This window comes from Colossoma macropomum, unplaced genomic scaffold (assembly GCF_904425465.1).
Source record: "Colossoma macropomum unplaced genomic scaffold, Colossoma_macropomum, whole genome shotgun sequence".
Taxonomy (NCBI): domain Eukaryota; kingdom Metazoa; phylum Chordata; class Actinopteri; order Characiformes; family Serrasalmidae; genus Colossoma; species Colossoma macropomum.
The window spans coordinates 23,845,558-23,868,126 of record NW_023494790.1 but is presented as its reverse complement, the minus strand read 5'-3'; the positions used below and the strand labels follow the sequence as shown (position 1 = coordinate 23,868,126).

General features: G+C 41.7%; 1 protein-coding gene across 24 annotated transcripts in view; it reads left to right on the top strand.

Annotated features, from left to right (window-relative positions):
* Nucleotides 1-22,569, top strand: part of tcf7l2 (transcription factor 7 like 2) — a 97,970-nt gene that overhangs the window by 29,264 nt on the left and 46,137 nt on the right. For 16 of the 24 annotated variants that reach the window (XR_005007367.1, XR_005007366.1, XR_005007365.1 and 13 more), the window contains exons 4-5: nt 2,637-2,738; nt 12,509-12,568. Coding sequence is in view for 21 of the 24 variants with exons in the window: in XM_036572655.1 (XP_036428548.1) it covers nt 2,637-2,738; nt 12,509-12,568 (162 nt within the window). In the remaining 3 variants the exon portion in view is untranslated. The remainder of the gene's footprint in view (nt 1-2,636; nt 2,739-12,508; nt 12,569-22,569) is intronic. The other 8 variants (XM_036572666.1, XM_036572667.1, XM_036572668.1 and 5 more) reach the window with 1 other exon arrangement.

Genomic DNA, 22,569 nt, shown 5'->3' with positions numbered 1-22,569 from the left:
GAGGTTTGCAAAGTTGGTGCAGATGTAGTGCACAAGCAAAACAGTAGTGCAACATACTATCAAAATATCAATTATCAAAATTGTGCATAGAATTTTTTATTGTGATCATTTTATCTGCTCTACTACATGTTTACTACATGTAATTACCTCATGCATATTTTATACAGTGATAGAAAATGGTAGCAGGCAGAAAGTGCTGATTCTACACACTGATATGTTTCACTCTAGCCAAAGTGGACTTGCATGTGCAGTTTTATTTCACTGGCAGTAGTGTTAAATGAGTTAACAGGGCCATGGCCAGATTCTCAGAATGAATCGCCAGCGGGATGCTTGGTTCAGTAGGGTTACAGCACCAGTTCATAGACTCTGGCATTGTTGAGATTCTAACTTGCAATTTCCTTAAACCACTCAAAACCTTAAACAGTTCTGTCTTGTTGAACCTTCATCTGAATCTCTTTTCAGTGAGGCATGCAGTTGATCACAGTTCCGTCAGCACTGACAACGATGCCCACGATAAGCTGAGAAAAGCTTCATTTGTCGTGATAACAGTATCACATTGTCATATTGTCCACTCCTAACTGCTGATGTTTGCTAAAGCAGATTTTGGACACTCAGTGGTAGGGCTTGGAAAGGGCCCCACTGTGTGAGCTGTGTGAGGGACTGGCTTGGCCAGGAGGGTGGAAAGAGGGAGTAGGTCTGTATGCAGGTCTTCCAGTGTGTGGAGAGCTGAATGCGCACATACACACACACATGGCCTCTCAGCTTGCCTTCAACAGCCCGGCCTGGCTCCACTGCAGAACCAGTTCATGGAGGATGGGGTGAGAGGAAGGAGAGAACAGAAGGGACGACACACTCGTTTCCTGTGACTGAGTGATGCGGATAAGGCAGGGTTCAGAAGCTCACCTACCGCCCTATAGCTGTGAACTTCCATTTTGGGAGTAGGTCATATGTCATTAGAGTACTGCCTTAATTTTCACCTCCCCCAATTCCGATTTACCTGAACCCACAGTGTTAGACGATACAGAGTATCAATACGATACAGCACTGTTTTTATTTCTCTAGCGTGAAATATGTTTACCCCACTGTGTGAAACTGTTAGGATGTGTAAGGTAATATGAGGGCCTGTATACACATAATTTGTTATCTAGAAAAGATAGTCAGAAGTCAGAGACCACCTTTCATTAGTTTAATTTCCAGTCAAAATGACAATTAAATACCAGTTATTAATTTTTAGCATGGGGGGAAAAAAAACATATTTAACAGAAAATTACACAAAATGTCAACAGCTAAATGTAGTATCGTGTTTTTCAGTATTTATTTTGTCCATCCTTTGCCTTTATTACAACTTCCTTTCTTTTCAGGAGACTTGCTTTTAATTTTTCTGAAGAAATCTGCTGGGATATTCTTCCAAACCTCCAAAGTCAATCTTAGAAGTTAGGTGTATTTCTCCTTCCCACAATTTAGGTCATTCCAAACACAATCAGTGATGTTGAGGTCTGGACTCTGGGGTGGTCAATCCATTGTTCTGAGAACACCAGCAGCTTTTTTGATTTGCAAATTTTCTTCTTTTATTCTGTTTCTTCTTCTCTGTACAAGCTTTTTGTCAGCTACATGTCCTTTTAGACCCATAGCATTGAGTTGTCTTCTCACAGTGGAAACATGGGCAGAAACACCTGTGGATTTTTTCAGATCTGAAGCAAAAGTGGAGCTTCATTTTCTCCTATATCTTAAAGATGAAAGCTTTATGTGCTGTTTATCTGGTGGTGATGGTTTTGGTGGTGTACCAGGTCTTGAACGGGTTGTTAGGGGGCCAACTTTCTGTGTATGTGTTTTTGTTTTTTTTTAACTCCAGTTTTTGGAATGCTTATTTTTTAAACTTATTTTCTTTTGAAATCTCTTTCCTTTTGTAAGTGAATTATCTTATATCTAATATATTCTGAAAAATGAATAACTTGTACTTGGCTGTTTTTTACTGGATATTAAATAAATGAAGGGACATGTTGAGGCCATTACAAGTCTATTATACCAGATCAGAGCCTCACTAATTTTCACTCAGTCCTACAGCTGCAAATGTAATAGCACAATTGGTTGTTTTTTTTTTCCTGTGGGTACAGGAAGTCACATAAAGCTTGGCTCCAGCCACTGCGAGGAGCATGACGTTTGCAAGTGTGGTGTGTAGGTGTGTGTGTGTGAGCCCTGAAAAGTCTGGGTCAATCATTCACTGGCACAGTCGCTGAACTGACTCAAGTCCACACCATTTTATAGGTACAGGGAAAAGCTATAAAATGCACCTGGCATTCCAGAGAACGTAGCTATATGACACAAATCAGTCTTTATAATATAGACAGACAACGGCATTTCATGGTCATCCGACAACAACTTTGACTTCATAAAAAAAAGTAAATAATCCTTAATAATTCCTGTCTCCATAGCACATATGGCCAGTTCCACCTCATGCATCATTCAACTCAGGATCTGTTTCAGCACACTATTTATTTGCTTTTGATTTCTTTTTTGCTTTCTGAATCATATGGTCATTTTTAAGGATATTTTTACCCTTATGTTTCTTCCTCCCTTTGCTTTCTGCATTGTTAACATGTTTTTGTTTCTCCATTTTGTTTCTTTCTACCATTCAGTATCTACAGATGAAATGGCCACTGCTAGATGTTCAAGCAGGAAGTCTTCAAAGTAGACAAGCACTTAAAGATGCCAGGTCCCCTTCTCCGGCACACATCGTTGTAAGTAACACCCATTAGTCATTACATTTACAAAGCTCTTTGTTTTACGACTCGGAGGAAAAAAAGAACCTTTTCCTGTATCCTGTATTGTTCGCCTCTTTGGGACTTCACACTTGTGCCCTAAAACAAACCTGTCGAGTGAGTGCAAGTGACTAACTGCTGCTTTTTACGTGACACGTGTGACAGCACAGAATGTGTTCCAGCAATAAGAACAGGGTAGATTTAGGGATACAGTAGAGTAGGTGATAAAAGAGCCTTTATCTGTTTAAAAATCAAAATGATTCATAAGCCAAGTAGACCCATGAAACACGTTGTAATAATGATAATAATGATAATGATAATAGCAATAGGGATAATAATCATAATAATAAGTGGCCAGTGTTTCTGTTTGAATGCCTTGTGTCCTTCCAACACCTTGCTATGGCAGAAAGGGTTCATTAACGGCCAGGCCGAGCGTGAAGGACGAATAGCGTCTGTAGTCGAATTGAGCCCTGCAGGAGCATTTATTCTGCTGCATGTAAGATCAGGAACGTGGGTAGTTTTTACATCCACACAGTTCACCCCAAACTCCTCACCAAGTCAACAGTAACGCCAAGGTTAGACATATCAGTGGACCAATATAATGGAATCCTGTAACTTTACATCATAGTTTACGTTACTAGACAAACTTTATGGGAGTCTTTGCTGAATTTCTGGGCTTTTGTTTTGATTGCCTTTGCCATGGCTCCAGGGTCAAATGTAGGTGAGAAGAGGAGCAGTCAATAAGATGTTGAATAAAAAGTAGTATTAGTAAGTTAACAGTGTGCATTTAGCCCTTGGCAGAGCACTAATACTAGACCATTAGGATATGTGTTGTCTTTACTCTATAATTGGTGTCAGAGGACTTGACTCTTTTACCAAAACTACACTTTTGAGCTTTTGAGTTGCCTTTCTAACAAAAAAAATAAAAAAAAGCTACTTGACACATTCTCAGTTCGTTTTGGGTGACTCAGGTCTAATGCAAGAAAACGTCTATTGCTTCCCAAAAATCAGCTGCGGCTGCAAACAGTACACATAAACTCCCAGACTTCAGCCCATCTCAGTGGAGCTGAGTTAAGAATAGCTCCCTGCCACCCTGTGTTTATTTGAAACAGACCTGTCAAAAGTTAAGTTTAGCACCAAAGAGTTGGCGATGGCAGCGTTTTGATGAACTGAAGAGCCAGTGAGATCTTCACACTGTAAAGGTAGCCGGTTATTTTTAGAGCAGATGGGCAGGTTTAGAAGGCTGCCTTCTGCTTATTTTAAGAGAGGGAGAGAGGAAATGGACACCCCTCTTTCTCTAAATCATTAAACGTGTAGGAGGCAGTTAAGGCCAGTTTCAGGTAAATACTGCGCTTGACTTTAATCCCTCCTGGCCTGGTAAGGCTGTAAATACTTATCAACACAGTACAATGTTCTCTGTTGCCTTCGAGCAGGGCTTTAAAGACCTCCCACGGCTCACCTCTGCCTCAGAACAGGCCTTAATGCCATTGCATTTCCTCTCCGCCTCCTTTTACTTAATCATGTCCTTTATTTGTTTATTTGTTGCGATTGGTTCATTCTGTGATTTGTTTGATCAAGGCCTGGGTCGGTGAGTTCAGACACGCGTCGGCTGTACCAGTGCAGCTAGTGAGAGCGAGCAAATTAGACATGAGCTTTACCTCATATTGTCTCTCCCCTCTTCCTACCTCTTCCCTCTCTTCTCTCTCTCTTTTTCTTTCTCTCCTTTACTGTGTTTGATTTGATATTTCCTTCGTTTGCATCATGCTGCTGGTGAACCTTTAGTCAGACACCTTGCATTTGCCTTAGATGGATGAATATGTTCAGACATGAGATGTCCAATCTTGCGGACGTTACAGGTCAACACACCCACACATACACAATATTATTAATCTTTATCGTGGTATTGGACTTTGCAATAGTGATATCATAGTCGGTTATGAGCTGTAAGGCATTCTAGTCAACCTCAGATGTTCCAGATGAGTTTTTGATGAATTAAGGCATTCACATGATCCAACAAACATAAACTAATCTGAGGTTCAGCAGTGTGCTTTAATATATTCCAAGGCATATGACAGTTGCAGTTAGGGGTGGGCGATATGAAATATAACAAAGATACTTTCATATTCACAATACACGGTAAGTAATAGGCTGGAACGGTGAAAAAGGATCCTGTACAGTCACATTTCAAAATATTATGAAGAACTATAAAAACAATGATTCAGTTTAACGTTTCACATACTGCCCTGCACTGAATTCAGGTAAACAGGCCTAACTGTGCTCTCCTTGTAATGAAATGTGCAGTTGGTCAGTTGTTCAATATACACTGTATGCTCAGAAAAGCATATTGTCTCATATAGTGGCTCACTTTATAAAGATAACCATAAATATTGTCATATTGCCTACCTCTACTTGCTCTGGATAGTCATATCATAGCAATATGTCATTTTATATTCCTAGAGTGATAATCAGCTCCATGTTAGGAACAGTGAAGTTTTCCCTCTTTTGTTAGTTTTCAAATATCACAATATTTATTACAAAAACCTAAAATCGTAATGTGACTTTTTCCCTAGGTTGTTCACTCAAACACTCCTATATGTTTATATATATGGCCTACTTGCTCCTGTATGTGATTCTCTTATCTATTTCCGTAACCCATAAACAGTGCAGATTAGTTTCTTTCTGCTGTCAAATCGAAATAACACCAGGCCCTTTTGACCCTTGGCGGCCAGGTTGGGCTGTCTGCCGCGGGCCGATAAGAGGATGCTGATGGGTGTGAGATAAGGAACAGGAGCTGAAGTTCAAGTGACCCTCCAATAAGCTGGAGAGAGACAGAGACTTAGGGAGGTGCACAGATACATGAACCTGAAAGAGACAGGGGGAGAGTGGGAGAAGAAGGGCAGATGTGGAATAACCTGAATGAAGCAAGACAAGGCAGAGGAGAGACTCAGTGGTTGACAGATTGATGCAGTGTTAAACAGGTGGCCAAAACAAGAGAACAAAAGACAAAAGAGAACAAAAATTTCATTTTCCCCACAGACTGCAAGCCGATAGTGTGGGTCCACCTGTAAGAGACTGCAGCGAAAATGACCAGAGTCCCATCAGCCACATCTGGACAGCCAGTAGGCCTCTGAGCCTCAGAGTTGGCCAGAATGGCACAGGCTCATACTTTTACACACACACACATACATATACATATATATGCCTGAGTGCTCAGTCGACAGTGATCACATACACAGTCATTGTAGTGTCTAAGGAAAAGGCCCAAAACATCTACAGAGTAGATCAAACTTCGGACTACGGTTCTCTTGCGCACATTCATATACGGTACGACTCAAAAGCTCAGACCTGATTTCCTGCATGTTTTTATGTTCTTAGAGACATTTTGATCTAAACATCCAACACTGCTTATGTATGTTTCATAGTTTTGAAATCTTCAGTATTATTGATAAAAGCACAAAAATAGTAAAAATAAAAGAATAGTAAAAGCGTTGCACACTTAATCAGGCATTTGGCTGGTACTGTATCCACAGAGTACATCAGACATGAGATAATAGTTACATTTAGAGATGGCATATCAGTATCAGTGGCTATCGGACTGATATCAGCAAAACATGCTGGATTGGATGAAAAAAAATTGAAACTGAAAAACAATTTCAGGAAAATATCTAATTGTGGTGTTTTGGACTTATATTGTGACTATAATTTAAAATTGGGATTGTTTTTATAAATAAAGGCCCAGGCCTGTTATTTTGGCCATGAGGACCAGAATATCCACTTTTTCTGGCTTAAACACTGCTTTGTTGTTAGGTTACATTTTTCCAATTAAACCGTAAGAAAGCAGTGTTGATAATATAGGCATATATAATGCAATACTTATTGCAGCTCTTTCAACATGAATTAAAAATGACCATTTTGATATATAGAACAATTAATTTTTCAGCCCTAAATGATGTATTTATTTCTGTGAGATCGTAGAGTGTTTGAGTAGTTGGAGCAAGATGGCCTACTTTTAGATGCTCATCTTAAAGGAATTCTACAAATTTTTCAAAATTTTTGTAGAATTAAATTTTTGTAACAAAAAAAAGTTATAGGCTAAAATAATATCTCATAACTTTGTATTTAATTATCAGAAAAAGTCCTAGGAATCCAGCAGTATATTCATAACCGTTTAATGTAATAACTTTCTGTGAGAAGCTTTTAGAAGCATTGAATGTGTTGGAATTCTGACATTTCTCTCATTCAAACCTTTGTTTACATCTTGAAGATTTATTTATGCACAAATTTTGAAGGATTAGTGGAATTGCTTGAAGTGAGGTGGTTCAATTAATTATTGCTCATTTTATAGCTATAGCAGTAAGAAGAGTCACAGAGTTTTAGTTACACTGTATGCCTTCAGGTACAAACACAGAAGGTGATATATAGAGTACCCACTGGTTACTACTGCACTAATAGCTGACTGTGCTCACCTCCCCAAACTCCTGCATGCAGTATGAGTGGTGTGTGCTGTAAGGGGAAGCTGTTGGGAGAAGTTGCAGATGTGATATTTCTCCACAGCTGTGACAGATTGAGCATTCGTTCCAGGCTCAGTTTCCTGTGTCCTGTCTGCCTGTGTGCACAGCTGTCCACTGCTGCTCCAGCAGCCGCCATTGTGCGCCACCAGCACGTGACGGAGGCTCGCAGTTATATTCACACTGCAGGACGAAGTGTACAGGAGCCAGGCACATGACCGAGATCAGATCGACTGATTAGTCAAATACTCTCATGAAGTGAGTTGTGCATGCACAGGTGCCATAATATTAGATGGGTGTGAATCATAAACTTTTATACTAAAAGTTTACCTGCTGGACCATTTCTCACTCATGACTATACAACAGTCAGTTCTGATTGTACCGTCTGATTGGTTGAGAAGCATTATAACATTTTTCATAAGAACCGTATAATTCCACTGAGCACTGGTTGCTAGGTAACGACTCATTTATGCTGCAGCTAACCGTTATCACAGATCTACATTAGCACGTACAGAAAGAGAAAAAGGATATATTAATCTTCTAATGACTCACGAGATTATAACAACAGTATTGCATGTAATTCCGAACATCTTGTTGCCCCGAGTGCTGTGTTGGCATGGAAGTCATGACGGAACGTTCTGCTGACTGATTTTCCATCACAACTCCATTTAAACAATGGAATATCCGAATTGCTGTTGTCCGTCTAACGGCAACGTGTAACCTCAGCTTGCAACTAAGTAAGTTTTTCGGTTGGCAGCTGTGATGGTGGAAGAGCTAATGTTAAACAAATGATCTTGGCTCTCCAGAAAGCGTAAGGCCACTACTATTTTTTGGCGGAAGGAATTGCCAATATTAAAGCACCTTTACTATAATGTTCACGGCTTCTTTGCTTTAGTTCTGTCTTTAATTTGCAGAACTGTCGTATAAAAGCAATACAACACTCAAGGTCCTGTTTTATTGCTAATAACCTCATGGCTGTGCTGATGTACGCTGCGGCCAAATCACAGCAATGATGTTGTCCAACATAAAACACGGCTTCTTATGTTCTATTGCTTAAATAGCCTGATTATTGTGCTTTATTTACTAGTTACTGAATTTAGTTATTGAATAATAAGCCTTGAGATGTGAACATACAAAAGAGCTTAAGGAGTTGAAGCGAGAGTGGTTCGTTATTAAGTGAGGAATATGACCGTACACTTCAAGATCTTTGGTATTTGATGAACATTTCACATTATAAAAAAAAAACTGCTGGGAATTGCGAGAGTGATGCAAAAATTCACATACACACACACTCCGCACACTCTGTCCCTTCACTCTGAGTCTTGTCGAGACTGGACAATGTCTCCATTGTTTTCTGGGCTTTCACTGGCAGCAGGGGATGGCTGGAGTGTTAACTGTTTCTCCACCAGGCTCCACTGCAGCGTGTATGCGGAGAGTGCATGTGTGTGGAACGCGGGAGCCGGCAGGACGTTGAGAAAGGGGAGAGGGAGGGAAGGGGGGGAGAGAGGGGTGAAAGAGTTGTGTTTTGTGCCTGCTCCGAGTGTATGGTAATTAGTATTGAGGAAGTAACGGAATGTGAGCAGTTCATACAGCGCGAGACCTCCCACCTGAAACCCCGCATTCTGAGCCAGCCAGCGCTCTGTGTTCTTAACACCAGCCCAACCAGAACTAACTCCGCCATGGTGACAGATGAAGATAGAATTACAGGTTTGCTTTAAAACCGGCCATAAATATTGAATCATATATGGTGAAATATTTCAAGAGGAAAAAAAATCACGTCTTCCCAGCCTCCCACCGAGTGTGGGAGACGGAGCTGGTCGTGGCAGGCTGGTGTGGGGCCAGGAGTTTTGCTTGGTAATTTGCTCTCTCTTTTTTTCCCTGTGTGAATGGTGGTGCACCTGGACTGACTGGACAATAGCAGGGAGGGCCAGAGGCCTGCTGGGAAATCCCAGCCCCCTTGCTGATAATGAGCACCCCAGTGTCACAGCCTTCAGACTCAACTCCAATACTCACACTCTCTCTCTCTCTCTCTCTCTCTCTCTCTCCCTCTCTCCCTCTCTCTCTTTCTCCTATACACTTTCTCTTCCTTTCTCACCATACATACACCACACATTTTCCCTCTCTCTTTTTCACTGTCTCCCACCTTTCTCTCTTTCCTTCTCTTCCACTTTTTTCTTGTATTTCTCTATTCCTCTTTTTTGCGCTTCAGTGTCATTCTTTCTCTTTCTCTGTCTCTCCCTCTCTTATTTTCTCTTTATTCTTTTCTCTCTGTTTCTCTCCCTTTCTCTGTATTTCTCTCGCCGTATCACTGTATATGCACCTCTCCTCTCTTTCTCTCCTCTCTCTTTCTTTCTCTTGTACACTTTCTCTTCCTTTCTTTCTTTCTCACCATACATCTCTCTTTCCCTCACTTTTTTCTTGTCTTCTTCTGTCACTCTTTTTTGTCCTTTTTAGTCTCATTCTTTCTCCATCTCTCTCTCTGTATTCTTTTCTCTTTATTCTTTTCTCTCTTTCTCTCCTTTTCTCTCTGTATTTCTCTTGCTCTATCATTGTATGTGCACCTATGCACCTCTCTCTCTCTCTCTCTCTCTCTCTCTCTCTCTGTCTCTCGCACTCTCTATTTCTCTCCCCTCTCTCTTTTTTTCTCTCCCTTATTCCCTGTGTCTCCCCTTTTTCTCTTTGCCCACCCTCCAACAGCCATACAGTGTAACTCTGCTTTGTCTCTTCCCTTTGGTAAAGTCTTGATTAGTCTCTGTGTCCTTCTGTTCTGCTTTGGAATGCACTGGATTGGCGTTTTCCCTGCAGCTTTTCCAAGGCCTCTCCTGTCATCCACTTGATATGGTGGTTAAAACTCAGCCCTGACAGTCCAGGAGCGGTCAGAGTCATGTCATGGTCACTGTATCACGTTATTTGTAGACTTTTATTTCTGTAATCAATTGATCTGTGACTGTTATTTGATTGTTTGGGTCGTCAAAGCATTATTCAGTGTTTGTGAGTTTCCTCTTAATTTGTCATGTTACAGCAGAGCTGTCATTTAAAGTTCCTCTACATGATAAGTGATTTCTTTTTTAGTTGTGCAGTGAAGCAGTATAAGCCATACTGCCCCTGCAGTCCAGTAGAATGACCACATGTATCAAACTGTTGCTGTCAAGACAAAACCTTGTATCTCAAAATTATTAACTGTACAGGAGACGGAACAAACCTCTTAACTTTGAATGGAAGTGAATTAAAACAACACATTTTGGACCATTTCTACTGTTCCATTGATAATGAAACTGTAACACAGTATAATAGACACGTGGCATTTTCACATATCGTTAAAAAAGGAGGATAAAAGGAGAAGAAACAAGGTTTTGACCCAACAGCAACACTATGTTGATGGGTATGATACGATGGGTCGACTTTTTCAGTAATCCACTTTGTTGCCGTTGCATCCCTGGTCTTTATCACTGGCTAGTGAGCTGCACTCGAGCCGTTTAGCCACATTTGACCGTGATCAGCATCGGCCCTGCACCCACGACAGTTTCTCACCCAAACACAACGTGTAAACACGCTCTTCAGTGAGGGTAAATAGTGATGAGGTCATCGACCTCTGTGCCTTGTAGTGCTCCTGGGTTAGTTACCTTACTCTGAACACTCAGGCCACCCGCAAGATAGTACGAAAAACATAGTGATCTTGTGTAAACATGTGTGCATTAGTTAGACAGCGTCCTACGCTGAGTTACATGTCGATCGCAGGATCAGCTAAACCCGGGATTGCACCCTATGGCTCATAAAGAGCGTCAGAGTCTGTCTGCCCAGGGACAGTTTGTGTTGTATGTGTGAGAGTGCTATGATTAGCATCACTCACTTTTATGAGGTGATGTATGAAATCTTTATGTGCTTCCTCCTTTCTCTTCCTTTTTCCTGTTCTCCCTCTCTTAACCTTTCATGATGTGACAGGGAGCCCCATTGAATTAATCTATTAGCTGGTGTTAGCATAGCCATGTTAGCATGTATCCCTAGAGTTTAAGATGACCCACTGTCCAGCGCCAGAGACTTTCCCAGGCCAAGCAGTGAGGATACACTAGAACAGGGGTTGCAAACTCAAAGTACCTGGGGGCCACTAGCAAGGTGGTCTTTCCCAAGGGGTGTCATTTAAAGAATGCAAGGGAAAAAAGAACCAAGTACCAAGTATTTTTAACTACATAACGTTTTTCGTCTGCTGCTCATCTTACATTTTAAACTAAAATATAGGCAAGTGTCCTTTTATTTTTTTTCCAAGTATGACTATTAAATGCATAATATGCACAATTATTTAAGCGCATCTTAGGCCATGTTTACTAGCCACTCTTCTGTCACCACAAACCACAACTTTTACTACTAATACTAATAATTAGTTGTAGTAGAAGGATAAATACATAAAGTATGTAATAAATATTTTAGTGTTCACTTAAATCAAGCAAACTAGCATTTGACAGTACAATCACATGGGACTTGTGATAGTGTGATAGCATCAGCAAAGTGTTGGCAAAGGAGGGCAGTTAATCTGCGTTCTCAGCTGATTAATAATTCTATTCATTTCTTAATTCTAACGCACTGTATCTACCGCAATGAATGAATCCATAAAGGCAGATTTAATCAAACTATCAGTCTAAATTAGAACAGTACTTAAGTATTACAGTCATGCACACTGAGTATGTTGCGTTCGTACTGCGTCAGGTTTTTGTTTGAATGGTTTCTCTTGCATGCACAGTTCTGTTTTTGCTTTTAAAATAATGAGCATAAGCCTAAGCAGATTTTGTATATCTTGTGTTGGGTAACCAGCCATAGTGTCTGGTGGGTGAAACAGATCTACGCATCATATGTAAATATTTAGCTGCAAAATAACAAAAACAATTATTTGTGGGCTGGATTTAAGGGTAAATTGTAAATACATGAGAAGCTGTATGAAGCTGAATGTGGCCCGCATGCCGGTAGTATGAGAACCCTGCTCTAGGGTTTTACAACTTCAGGAAACGCCTGCTTACTCTTACGTGGTGTGATAGTGTGTGTGTGTGTGTGTGTGGTATAGCATATGAGTTGAAAGATTGGGCATAGACCCAAGATACTGAAAACAGCCTGTAAATAGAAGCTAGCTGCATGGAGGAAGGAGGCAGTGAAAGTGGGTGCTAGTGTTCTGTCTTAATTCATTCCCTGATGTAAAAAGAATGTGCCATAAAACAATTGTGTGACTCCGGCACATCCGTCTTTGCCTTTCAGGGGCCCTTCTGCTTGGAATTCCCCGGACAGGCTGATCTGAGCCTTCACCAATTTCAGTTGGTGAGAATTTTGAATTCCAAGTATCTTGTAGCTGGATTGTACAGAGCTGAAATGAAATAACTTAAAATATGTAGGCACCATAATAAAAAATGTTTGTGACAACATTGACTTTTGAGCTAGACTGCTATGTTCTGCTATGTTTACATAAGATGCTGCTGTTTTTCTTGCTCTTTAAAGTAAGCCTGCCATTGGTAGCATTTGTCACAGATCCATACGTTCTTAGTCCTGTTTAAGTGCTCAGGCCTACTGAAGAATGCTGCAACGGAGGCCATCTGTCCAGAAATGGGTGATTTTGGTGCACTGTGCATTTATAAAAAGTACATTCCATGGATGTAACAATACATTGTGACATAAAAATGTGTAAAAATGTGACATTGGCGAAATGTACTGTATTCTATTAATGATGACATAGTTATATTATATAGTTGCAATTAACCCACATTCACATTTCAGTATCATACAGCACATTCTGAGCCCACCTCAGCACTTTCAACCAGCATATTCAGTGTAACCCACACCAGCACCTTGATACTTAACCCACACCAGCATATTCCACTTAACCCACCCTAGCATATTCCACTTAACCTACACCAGAACCTTGATACTTAACCCACACCAGCATATTCACCTTAACCCACACCAGCACCTTGATATTTAACCCACACCATCATATTCACCTTAACCTACACCAGCACCTTGATACTTAACCCACACCAGCATATTCCACTTAATATGGTGTGGGTCAGCATATTCCACTTAACCCACACCAGCATATTCATCTTAACTCACACCAACATATTCCACTTAACTCACATCAGCATATTCCACTTAACTGACACCAGCACATTCCACTTAATTTACACTAGCATATTCATCTTAACCCACACCAACATGTTGGACGTAATCCGCACCAGCACGTTCTACCTGATTTACACCGTCACATTCAGCTGTATGTACAATTTAACCCACACCAGTATGTTTGACTCAACCCACACCAGCACGTTCAGCTTAATCAAGTTAACCCAGACCAGCATGTTCAAGTTAGACCACAGCAGCACATTTGACTTAATCCATATCCACATGTCCATACATCACATTCACAGCCCTAATCTGATTAGTACGTCGTGCAATGAATAATCATTTTTTTCCATATTTAGTCAAAATATTGTTTTTAAAATATCAAGATATTTATTTGTGAACTCAGTATCATGAATTAAATCAAATCTTGAATCAAATCTGAATGTATTGTTACACCCATAATCCGTTCTGTAGTGCTAGTGTCCTTCTTGATGTGTTAGCTTGCAGTTTTTTTGGTGTTGGTCTGAAGCTTCGGGTTCCTCACGGCCCCAGCGCCTCCCTGAGCTTTACCTTTGTGAGCGCTCCACACTCGCGAGCCGCATTCGTGTCGTGGTAATTATTTTTCTCTCATCTTCCGGAATGGCGCAGATTATTTCTTTCTGTCTTTTTTTTTGCTTTTTCTTTTTCATTCTCCTGAAGCAGCTGGCATGAAGAGGGTGCTTTTCAGTTCTGGCATCTGGGGTTGAACGTATGCCAGCGAGGAGTTAGGAGGTGGAGTGGAGTGGGTTGTGTTCGCTCGCATGCATGTGCAGTGGCGTGTCACGCGGGTCGAGGTTAAGGATGTTTGTACGAGACAAGGCCGCAGTCTAGCTGTCTTAATTGTCCTCTTGTCCACTGGCACAGAATTGATCTATTAAGAGGAAGGCAGTGTATGTGGAGAATGAGAGTTAGAGAGCTAGAGCGAGAGAGATAGAGAGAGACTTGTGTAGCGGTGTTGGCCGGGCGTAGAGTGGCATGACGCTGGGGCTGCGGAGTGTTTCATTCACGCCTTGGCCCTCCTTGACGGACGCAAATAGTTGGGGGGAGCTCAAAAGAGGGGCGCACAATGGAGTAGCCTTGGTCTGCCAATCGCGCTGTCGGCACAGGGATCAGTAGGCCGAGAGATTGTTTAGCTCATCGTCTTGCATTTAGCTCTGTGAAGGGAGCCGTGGCATTGTGGGAAGAGCTTGTCATGGAGACGGCGAGAGGATATCTCATTTTTTTGGTCTCCTTTTATCATTTCCTCCTGCACTTTGAATTGCTTTGCTGATCAATTGCTTATTGATTTGCGCGCTCCGCAGGGACCGCGTATGTAATAATAAACACAGCACTTGAAGAGGTCTCAGCTTTGCAGTGTTATCATCTCATACAAGCAGAATAATCAAAGCTTTTAATTCCTTCTTTCTGCCACTCGTGCGCTCTCTCTCTCTCTCTTTTTTCTCTTTCTGGGGTTTTGTAAAATGTTGCTGCCAGAACTTGTTTGACGAGTTGAGGGAGGAGCTCCTCAAGGTGTGTAGCTAGGAGTGTGTGTGTGTGTGTGTGTGTGTGTGTGTGTGTGTGTGTGTGTGCAAGTTTGTTTGTGTCTCCAGATGTTTGTCTGCATGTCCACATACTTTCTGTGTACATGCTCCTGTCTGTGCCTGCTGTGCATCTTTGTGTACAGCACTGTACAAAAGTCAGAGCCTGCACTTCATTTATTTAATATCCAGTCAAAACAGCCATCAAGTACAGCTTTTTCATTCTTCACTCATCAGGGGAAAAAAGCAGAAAACATATATTAAACAGGAACTTATACAGAAACTCCAACAACTAAATATAGATTTTTCCCGTATTTAATATGACTGTCCTTTCTCCACGCCTCCAAAGTTCAGACGTGGAAGTTGGTTGCATCTGCTTTTCACAATCCAAGTAATCCAAAATAATGTTGGGGTCACATGAGCTCTAGTGTGGCCAGTTCATTGTCCTGAGAACTTCAGCTTCTTTTCTTCTTTTTTAGCTCTTTTCTTTTCTAAGAGCTTCTTGACAGCTACACACCCTTTCAGACCAACAGTGTTGAGTTGTCATCTCACAGAGGAAGGATGGACAGGAGCACTTGTGGATTTTTTCAGATCTGAATTAAGAGTGGGGCTTGATTTACTTCTCTCTCTCAAAAAGCCTTGAGTACTGTTTATCTGATGGTTTTTGAATTATATATTTTAGAAAATCCTTCTTTATGCAAGTGAATTATTTGATCTGCAATCTCACAAATATCTCCTAAAAATGAATAACTTGGATTTAATGGTCACTTTGACTGGAAAGTAAATAAATAAAGGGGGTTTCTAACTTTTGCACAGTACTGTGTATTGTGTGTGTGTGTGTGTGTGTGTGTGTGTGTGTGTGTGTGTGTGTGTGTGTGTACGAGTGTTCAGCTGAATGACAAGTAAATTTGTCTGTCCTGTATACACAGTTAGGCTGGGTCAGCTTCTCAAGCTCAGTTGCACACGATTTCCTCCACACCACAGCAAGGCGATGTGTTACACACTCTGACATGACGTCGTTCACTCCAGTCGCTGTCTGAGAGGCTTGGGTTGGGGGTGGGGTGCTGAGGAGGGGACTGTGAGTTCTGCTGAAAATGTTTTGGATTTTTGTAGGGGGAAAAAAAACTTCCTCAAGGACTTCCTGTGAGCCAGTGGAGGAGACACACACTCTTTCCCTCCCCCAACACACAAACACTGTAGACTTCATACCGATATGGAAAGACGTTTAACCCTTTAAAGGGCCCAAAACATCGGAAAATGAATTTACCTCACCTTGTTGAAATAAGAATCTGGTGTAGTATGTTAACATTGTTTCAAAGTGTACCGTTCAGTCCAGAGCCTGTGCAGTACATATATGACAACTGTGCTCCAAAAACAACCCATTTTGATTTCATTGTTTTTGTGATGTCACAACCAGTGTATTCAAATATTTTTGCCTATTCAGCCTTCAGCAGGTCAATTCAGCCAATCAGAACAGAGGCTGTTTACATATACCAGCCTTAAAGGCACAGTAACACAAACAGCCTGTTTAAGTCTATGGCAGGGGTGTCCAAACTTTGCTGCGTACCAATGATGTATTTTATAACATGTCGTATTACTCTATGTATTGGGATTAAAATACTTTAAAAGTTCATTTTAAACGGAAATAAGAATATAAGCAGAAAATAAGTCATATATATGTTTGTTCGCTCATTGGGTGAAAGGAGCAGGTAAATTTCTGGCAGGCTAAATCAAACGTCCTAGTGGGCCAACTTTGGGCTACCCAGTTCTAAGAGATAAAGAGAGGTTGAAAATCGTGAATTATGGCTGTTTTGGTACATAAATCAACACAAATGTTGTATACTGAAGTGGAACTCAGGGAAAAAGATAAAATACAAGAACAATGTATGATTATGGGCAGGCATATTATTCTATAACTATTATACATTTTCAAGTAACTGCTGTAAAACTAATATGTAAGATTTATCAAAGAATAGATTTGAAAGTGTGGGCCCTTTAGGGTTGGGGGTCAACCTTTCAAACTTTGTCACAGCGCATCTATGAATCACTGCATTGCACTGCACCACTGCATGACTGAGACATGTCGTTGTAATACACACAAACCCACTCATATACACACACACACACACACAACGCACACACCTTGTGGTGTTGAAAGTGACGGACTTAGCCAGTACAGTATTAGCACTTGAGGCTGTTTCACAGAGAAACTTGTTTTGACAGAACTCCAGGTGTCTCATTGTTGGCCTGCTATGGTTCAACAGATTTACCAATTAGTGTCGGGCTGTGGGCAGGCGAGGGGGGGCAGACGGGGGTGTAGCTGTTGGGCGGTGTTATGGAAGAATTGAATGGAGGGGAGAGGAAAGGAGGAGGGGGAAACGGAGTGATGGAATGACATGGGGCTGAGTAGGCTGCTGGGGGGGTCATGTGGTTAGAGAGGACCGTTCAGTAAGCTGATACGTGACCTCCTTTCACGGCCCTGTAATAGAGTAGCTTGGGAAAGTAGCTCTCAGCAGAAAGAGAGAGGGAGAAGACGAGGAAGAGGAAGGGACATGATAAGGATGAAGAAAATGCCCCTTGTACCCACCGTTTAACATGAGTTTGCTGAGAGAAACAGATACGCACAGCTAGTGATTTTCTACGCCATCTGTGTAATCATTATATTGGCAGGATTATCAGCAATGCAGCCTTATAAGATTAGGAAATAATTATTTATCTTATTAAGCAGATCGAGCGATTGTATTGTATGTAAATGTAGCACTCTGAGGACGCACTGACTTCACTGACACGCTGAGCATTTATTTGTGTTTCAAAGGCTTTGGGTGCACTGTTGTGCTCTCCATTTCTGTTGCACTTTACATAATTGCTGATGCTTTTTCTGCTGAACTCTCTTTATTTGTATTTGAGCATGCCTGCTCTGGTTCCAGGAAGTTTTTGGGGAGGAGGGGGGGCAGAAGTGATTTAGACTGCCTCCCTCGGGTGGCCTGCAGAATGTGGAGCTGTTTTTGGCCCTGCTCCGGTTGTTTTAGTAAGCCTCTCGCTCGCCACCCTCCATCACCAAAAAAGTCCAGATATATTTATGCAATAATTTAATTGCAATGAAAATTAATGGGCCTTTCCACCAAATTTGTGGTTGGCGAGAATTCATGTTAAGAATTTGGCCGTTAGGGAGATGAAGGTAAAAGACGTTTGTGGTCCATTGAAATCACCTAGTGTCCCACAGCACGTTCCCTTTGCTAATCCATTGTTTAGGTTGGACGAAAGCCCCCTATGCTTCAGACGCAATTACTGACTGCTTTATGGACACCTAGCCTCGGCCGCACGATGTGGTGAGAGAGATTTCAAGAGAGCTCAAGAGGTGGAAAAAGTGTGTGTGTGTGAATGAGAGCCGGACAGAGAGAGAGCGAGAGTGCTTTGGTGGGGGGGGGCGACACAGGGGTAAAGCTGACATTCGCAAAGAACAATTTATTGTTATAACTGAATGCGCTGTGACAGTTAAATTTTAACACCTTCTCTCTTTTTTGGGGGCTGGGGGGGTGATCGGGGGGGGGGTTGTGTGTGTGTTGGCTGCCGGAATGCTGCCTGCTTCCAGGGAGCACTTAAGCCGACCCGAATCAGGTTTACTTTCCGAGGCCTCTCTGAGAGCGCGAGAGGGATTATTTTGGAACACTTGGTATCTGATTTCTAAGAAGTTTTGCATTGTCCTTTCACATTCTCCCTCTTTAGATTGTTTTCAGATGTGTGTCAGCTCACCCTTTGTGAGACTAACGCCCAATTTATTTGATTTTGTTCCTCTCAGCAGTTTCGGTGCAGACATCTCTTTGCTTTTTATTTGTTTCTCTCTGCGTTTTTGATGTTCCTCCACAGTGCGTGCAGGCAGTAGTATCTGAGTGCCAAGTTCTCCGTCTCCATTATATCTTAAAAAGAGAAAAGTGACGTGGGACTCTTTCCTCTCAGTCAAAACTCAGGCTTTGCTTTTATTTTTTATTTAGTTGTTTTTTTTTAGTTGTTGTTTCTTTGTGCTTCTTTTTTTTTCCCCCCGAATGATTCTGTAGGGTAAACGATCTTCTTCATGCATACTGTTGCAGGTGCGAACATGCTATCTTTGTCATTTATTTAGCGTAAGAGTGTGGAATGCTCCTCTAGTGCAGAGCATTGAGAACAGAAGCTCTTTTCACCGTAATTTGACTGGCAGGTAACGGGGGCCACTTCTTACGGGTCCTGTGTGGCTCTTTTCCAGTTGGACAATAGACTCTAGACAAAAGAAACAGATAAATAAAAAAGAACCCTCATATGAGCAGTGAGGGGAGGGGGAAAAACCGCTTCCTAAAGCCAGAGCTTTATCCTGTTTTGCAGCAGCTGGATAGCTGTCAGAACGCTAGTTACTTTTCATGCATTATTAACATTAACTAAACACGTTTATTTGTGCATTTATTCATTCATTTGTCTTGTTAACAGCCGTTCGGGAGCAGTAAACAGAGCGGGCCGTGCCGGCGCGCTCTGACAGTGTGAACGTGTGGATTTGAATAAGATGGCGGGCCGTGATTGGAGCGAGACAGGCGTGGTGTCCGCTGGAGCCGGGGCTTTATGGGGAGGCTCATTAAGGACAGCGCCGCGTTGGAGGAGAAGCCAGCCAGCGCTTCACTGGCCCTGCTTCTCTTTGAACACTGTCCCACTCTCATCTGCGACATGCTCTGTTCCTCCGTAACAAGACGTTTTTCCTCACGCGGCTGTTTTTTCATTTATTTATTTTTTTTCCCCCTGCTCTGTTTCCCCCCCACCAGACGTGAGTGTGAAAAGCTGAGAAGATGCTGCCACACTCCTTTGGATACAGAGTTGATTCCCTCTTCTCTCCTTTTTTTTTCTACTTCGTTTTTCCTCCACACTTTGGATGGCCCATCTTGTTTTTATGCAACACTGTAAATAGACGCTTTAATTGGAACTTTTGGCACTGTCTCCATCTTGTGTTGAAATGGCACATAAGTGATAGTCTAGCTCGGGAAGACTCTGACAGGCCTTTATAATGGTATCAGATAAAGGAGCGAATGTTCCGGCTGGTGTTTGTTCACACTCGGTCCTCACATGTCGTTTTCCAATTAATGAAAATGCCATAGCAAGTGCTGTTTGGATTATGAGATAAGCAGATTATGCATTACTTTTTAACTTCAGATGCTGATCTCTGACAAGACAGGCCATTGTATTAAACATCTCTAAGACTACTGACAGTATGAGGTTTCCTATTAAGCACGTGAAGCTGGAATTTGCTGCATGTGATTTGGAGGAGTTGAGCTGTATTCTCTCAGGAGCTAGCTGAACTGAGTACATGGCTGAGGTACAGTGTGCTCTGTAGCATGTGGTCCTGTGAATGCGGAGGATTCATTTGGCCTAATTTGTTGTGCAGGTGCTACAGGGTCAGGTTGAAGTCATGGTGTTTTTTGGACGGAGTGTGCCTCAGCGTGTCCCTGTCTGTGTCTGAAGGGGTGTGTGTTTAGCAGACTTAAAGCCATCGCTCCTTTCAGTGTCGGTGGTGTAATTACCTGGATGTTTGCCATTAAAAGCCACTGGAGCAGTGAGTGGAATCGTGCTCCACCTTACGCAACACAAGGGGTGTAACTAAGCCCTCTGCCGCAGGAAAGACACCAAAACACAGGCACGCTTCTAAAAACCAGATGTGTTACGAAACTAAAATGTTACGTCGTTTTGTCAAGTTTGTTCAAATTAGCTTAGGTTATGACAGGGCTTTCCGAAGTATTGCCCTGTGAGCACACTTGATTTGGCCTCCCATCTCCTCAACCAGTGCGAGAATAAACATATTTTGCATTATTTTAGTAAAAAATATAGTATAATGTTATGAAATACATTTTAAAAATTCATTTTTAAGTCTACCTGCCTTCTTTGTATATAGTTTTGTCTTTCTGGCCCTCGGTCCACCTTTTCGGCACTTTCGCTTCAGCACCCCTGGTCTGTGACGAGACTGCCCAAAGTGGAGTCCATGGATTGTGAAAGGTGCTTGTTTGGGCCCAGTGAGGGAACAAATTTTTTTATACAGCTTCTTATTTTAAAATTCTAGTTTTTACTTTAATATTATATTTTTGACATACTGTTAGTAACAAAACAGTGTAATATTATACAATTCAAAAACCTGGTTTGCAGCTTACCTATTTTATCTTTTTGGCCCTTGACCCAGTATAAACATTGCACCAGACTAAAAATTTGGGCTGCTCTGGTCCATGACTTAGGCCTAGAGATTTTTATCCTAATAGCTTTTATGACTCAAATGCTCCACGCCCTCAATTATCCCTGCAAATCTGTTGCACTGTTGACTGGTGAGTTTTGAACTCCCTCCTCTTTGTGCTCTCATAATGGTCCTAATGCATCTCAAGTGGCTAGCAGGGCTCTTCCCAAACTCCTCCACGATTAGCCTCTGTGTCTGCTGCAGGACCTCCTGTACGCTAATGCTAGCCCTGCACGAGCTGCCTGCCTGCCCGCTGCTTTGCCTTTTAATTGTTATATCTCCTCACCATTAATATGAGCAAAAAGGGAGGCTTCTGCTGCGCCCGGCACATCAAAGGCTACCTCCCCGAGTCTTACAAGTTGGCCGTCTCTTTGGAGGAGAGGCTCTGGAGATGTGTGCCGATTCCCGACTGGAATGAGTTTGATGGTCTAATTGTAGCCCCCAGTGGACAGCACAGCACATCACAGAGAGCCCAGGCCTGCGCTCATCACACCATCACACACAGCGTACACTCTGCACCACCGGAGCACGCAACTGGGCACGTGGAGTGGTGGTCTGATACAGTCTCCTAAGTAGAGATGTCCTGTTCCAGCCTTGGTATCAGAGCCAGTCCAATAGGAAAGGGTTGATATGATTATATTTGACGTTATTGTGATAATTGACATCACTATACGCTTTTATGAGTATAGTGTGGATATTCTCAGCATTTAAAGAGCACTGGCAAGCTGCATGTTTCATTACAAAAAGAGCATGATTAGCCATGTTTAATTGAATTTGGTGCAGCGCAGTTTGTAGAATGTTACAGAGAAATTGTTTGATATTGTGTTTGATATTTTATTTTAAATGTGGCCTTTTGTCTGATACAAATTAGGAAACCTCAGAAAAAGAAATATCATGGTATCACGGAAATATCTTAGTAAGTGTCATGGTGTTATATTTATCTCGCCCATACCTACAATCAGGGTATATTTTAATGGATTGGTATCAGTGATATTAAGCCTGATTCCATGCTGTTCCTTTGCTAAGGCTATTTTCTCCATTGCACTCTATGCTACTCTCATAGACGTGTCGTATGTCATGAATACAGGGGTAAGCTAGCTGCCTTTTGTCAAAACAGTTAAATTAGCCATACATAAAATTGCATGTGTGGCTGTTACACACTTAGGAAGCTCAAATCTGGAGAAAGGTGGTCAAATGGTCATTAAAAAAGTAGCCAAAAAAACTAAATATATCAATTCAGATTGTGTCAAACTATCCACATTCTAAAAGTGAACTGATTGTACTGTAGCATTTTGAAGCTAATTGACACCCTAGCATATCTTACCTAAATTCTGACGTTAATGTATCTTAATTGTTCACATTGCAGCTATATTTTCTGTTGAAATACAGATATTAAACTCGGTATCAGCAGA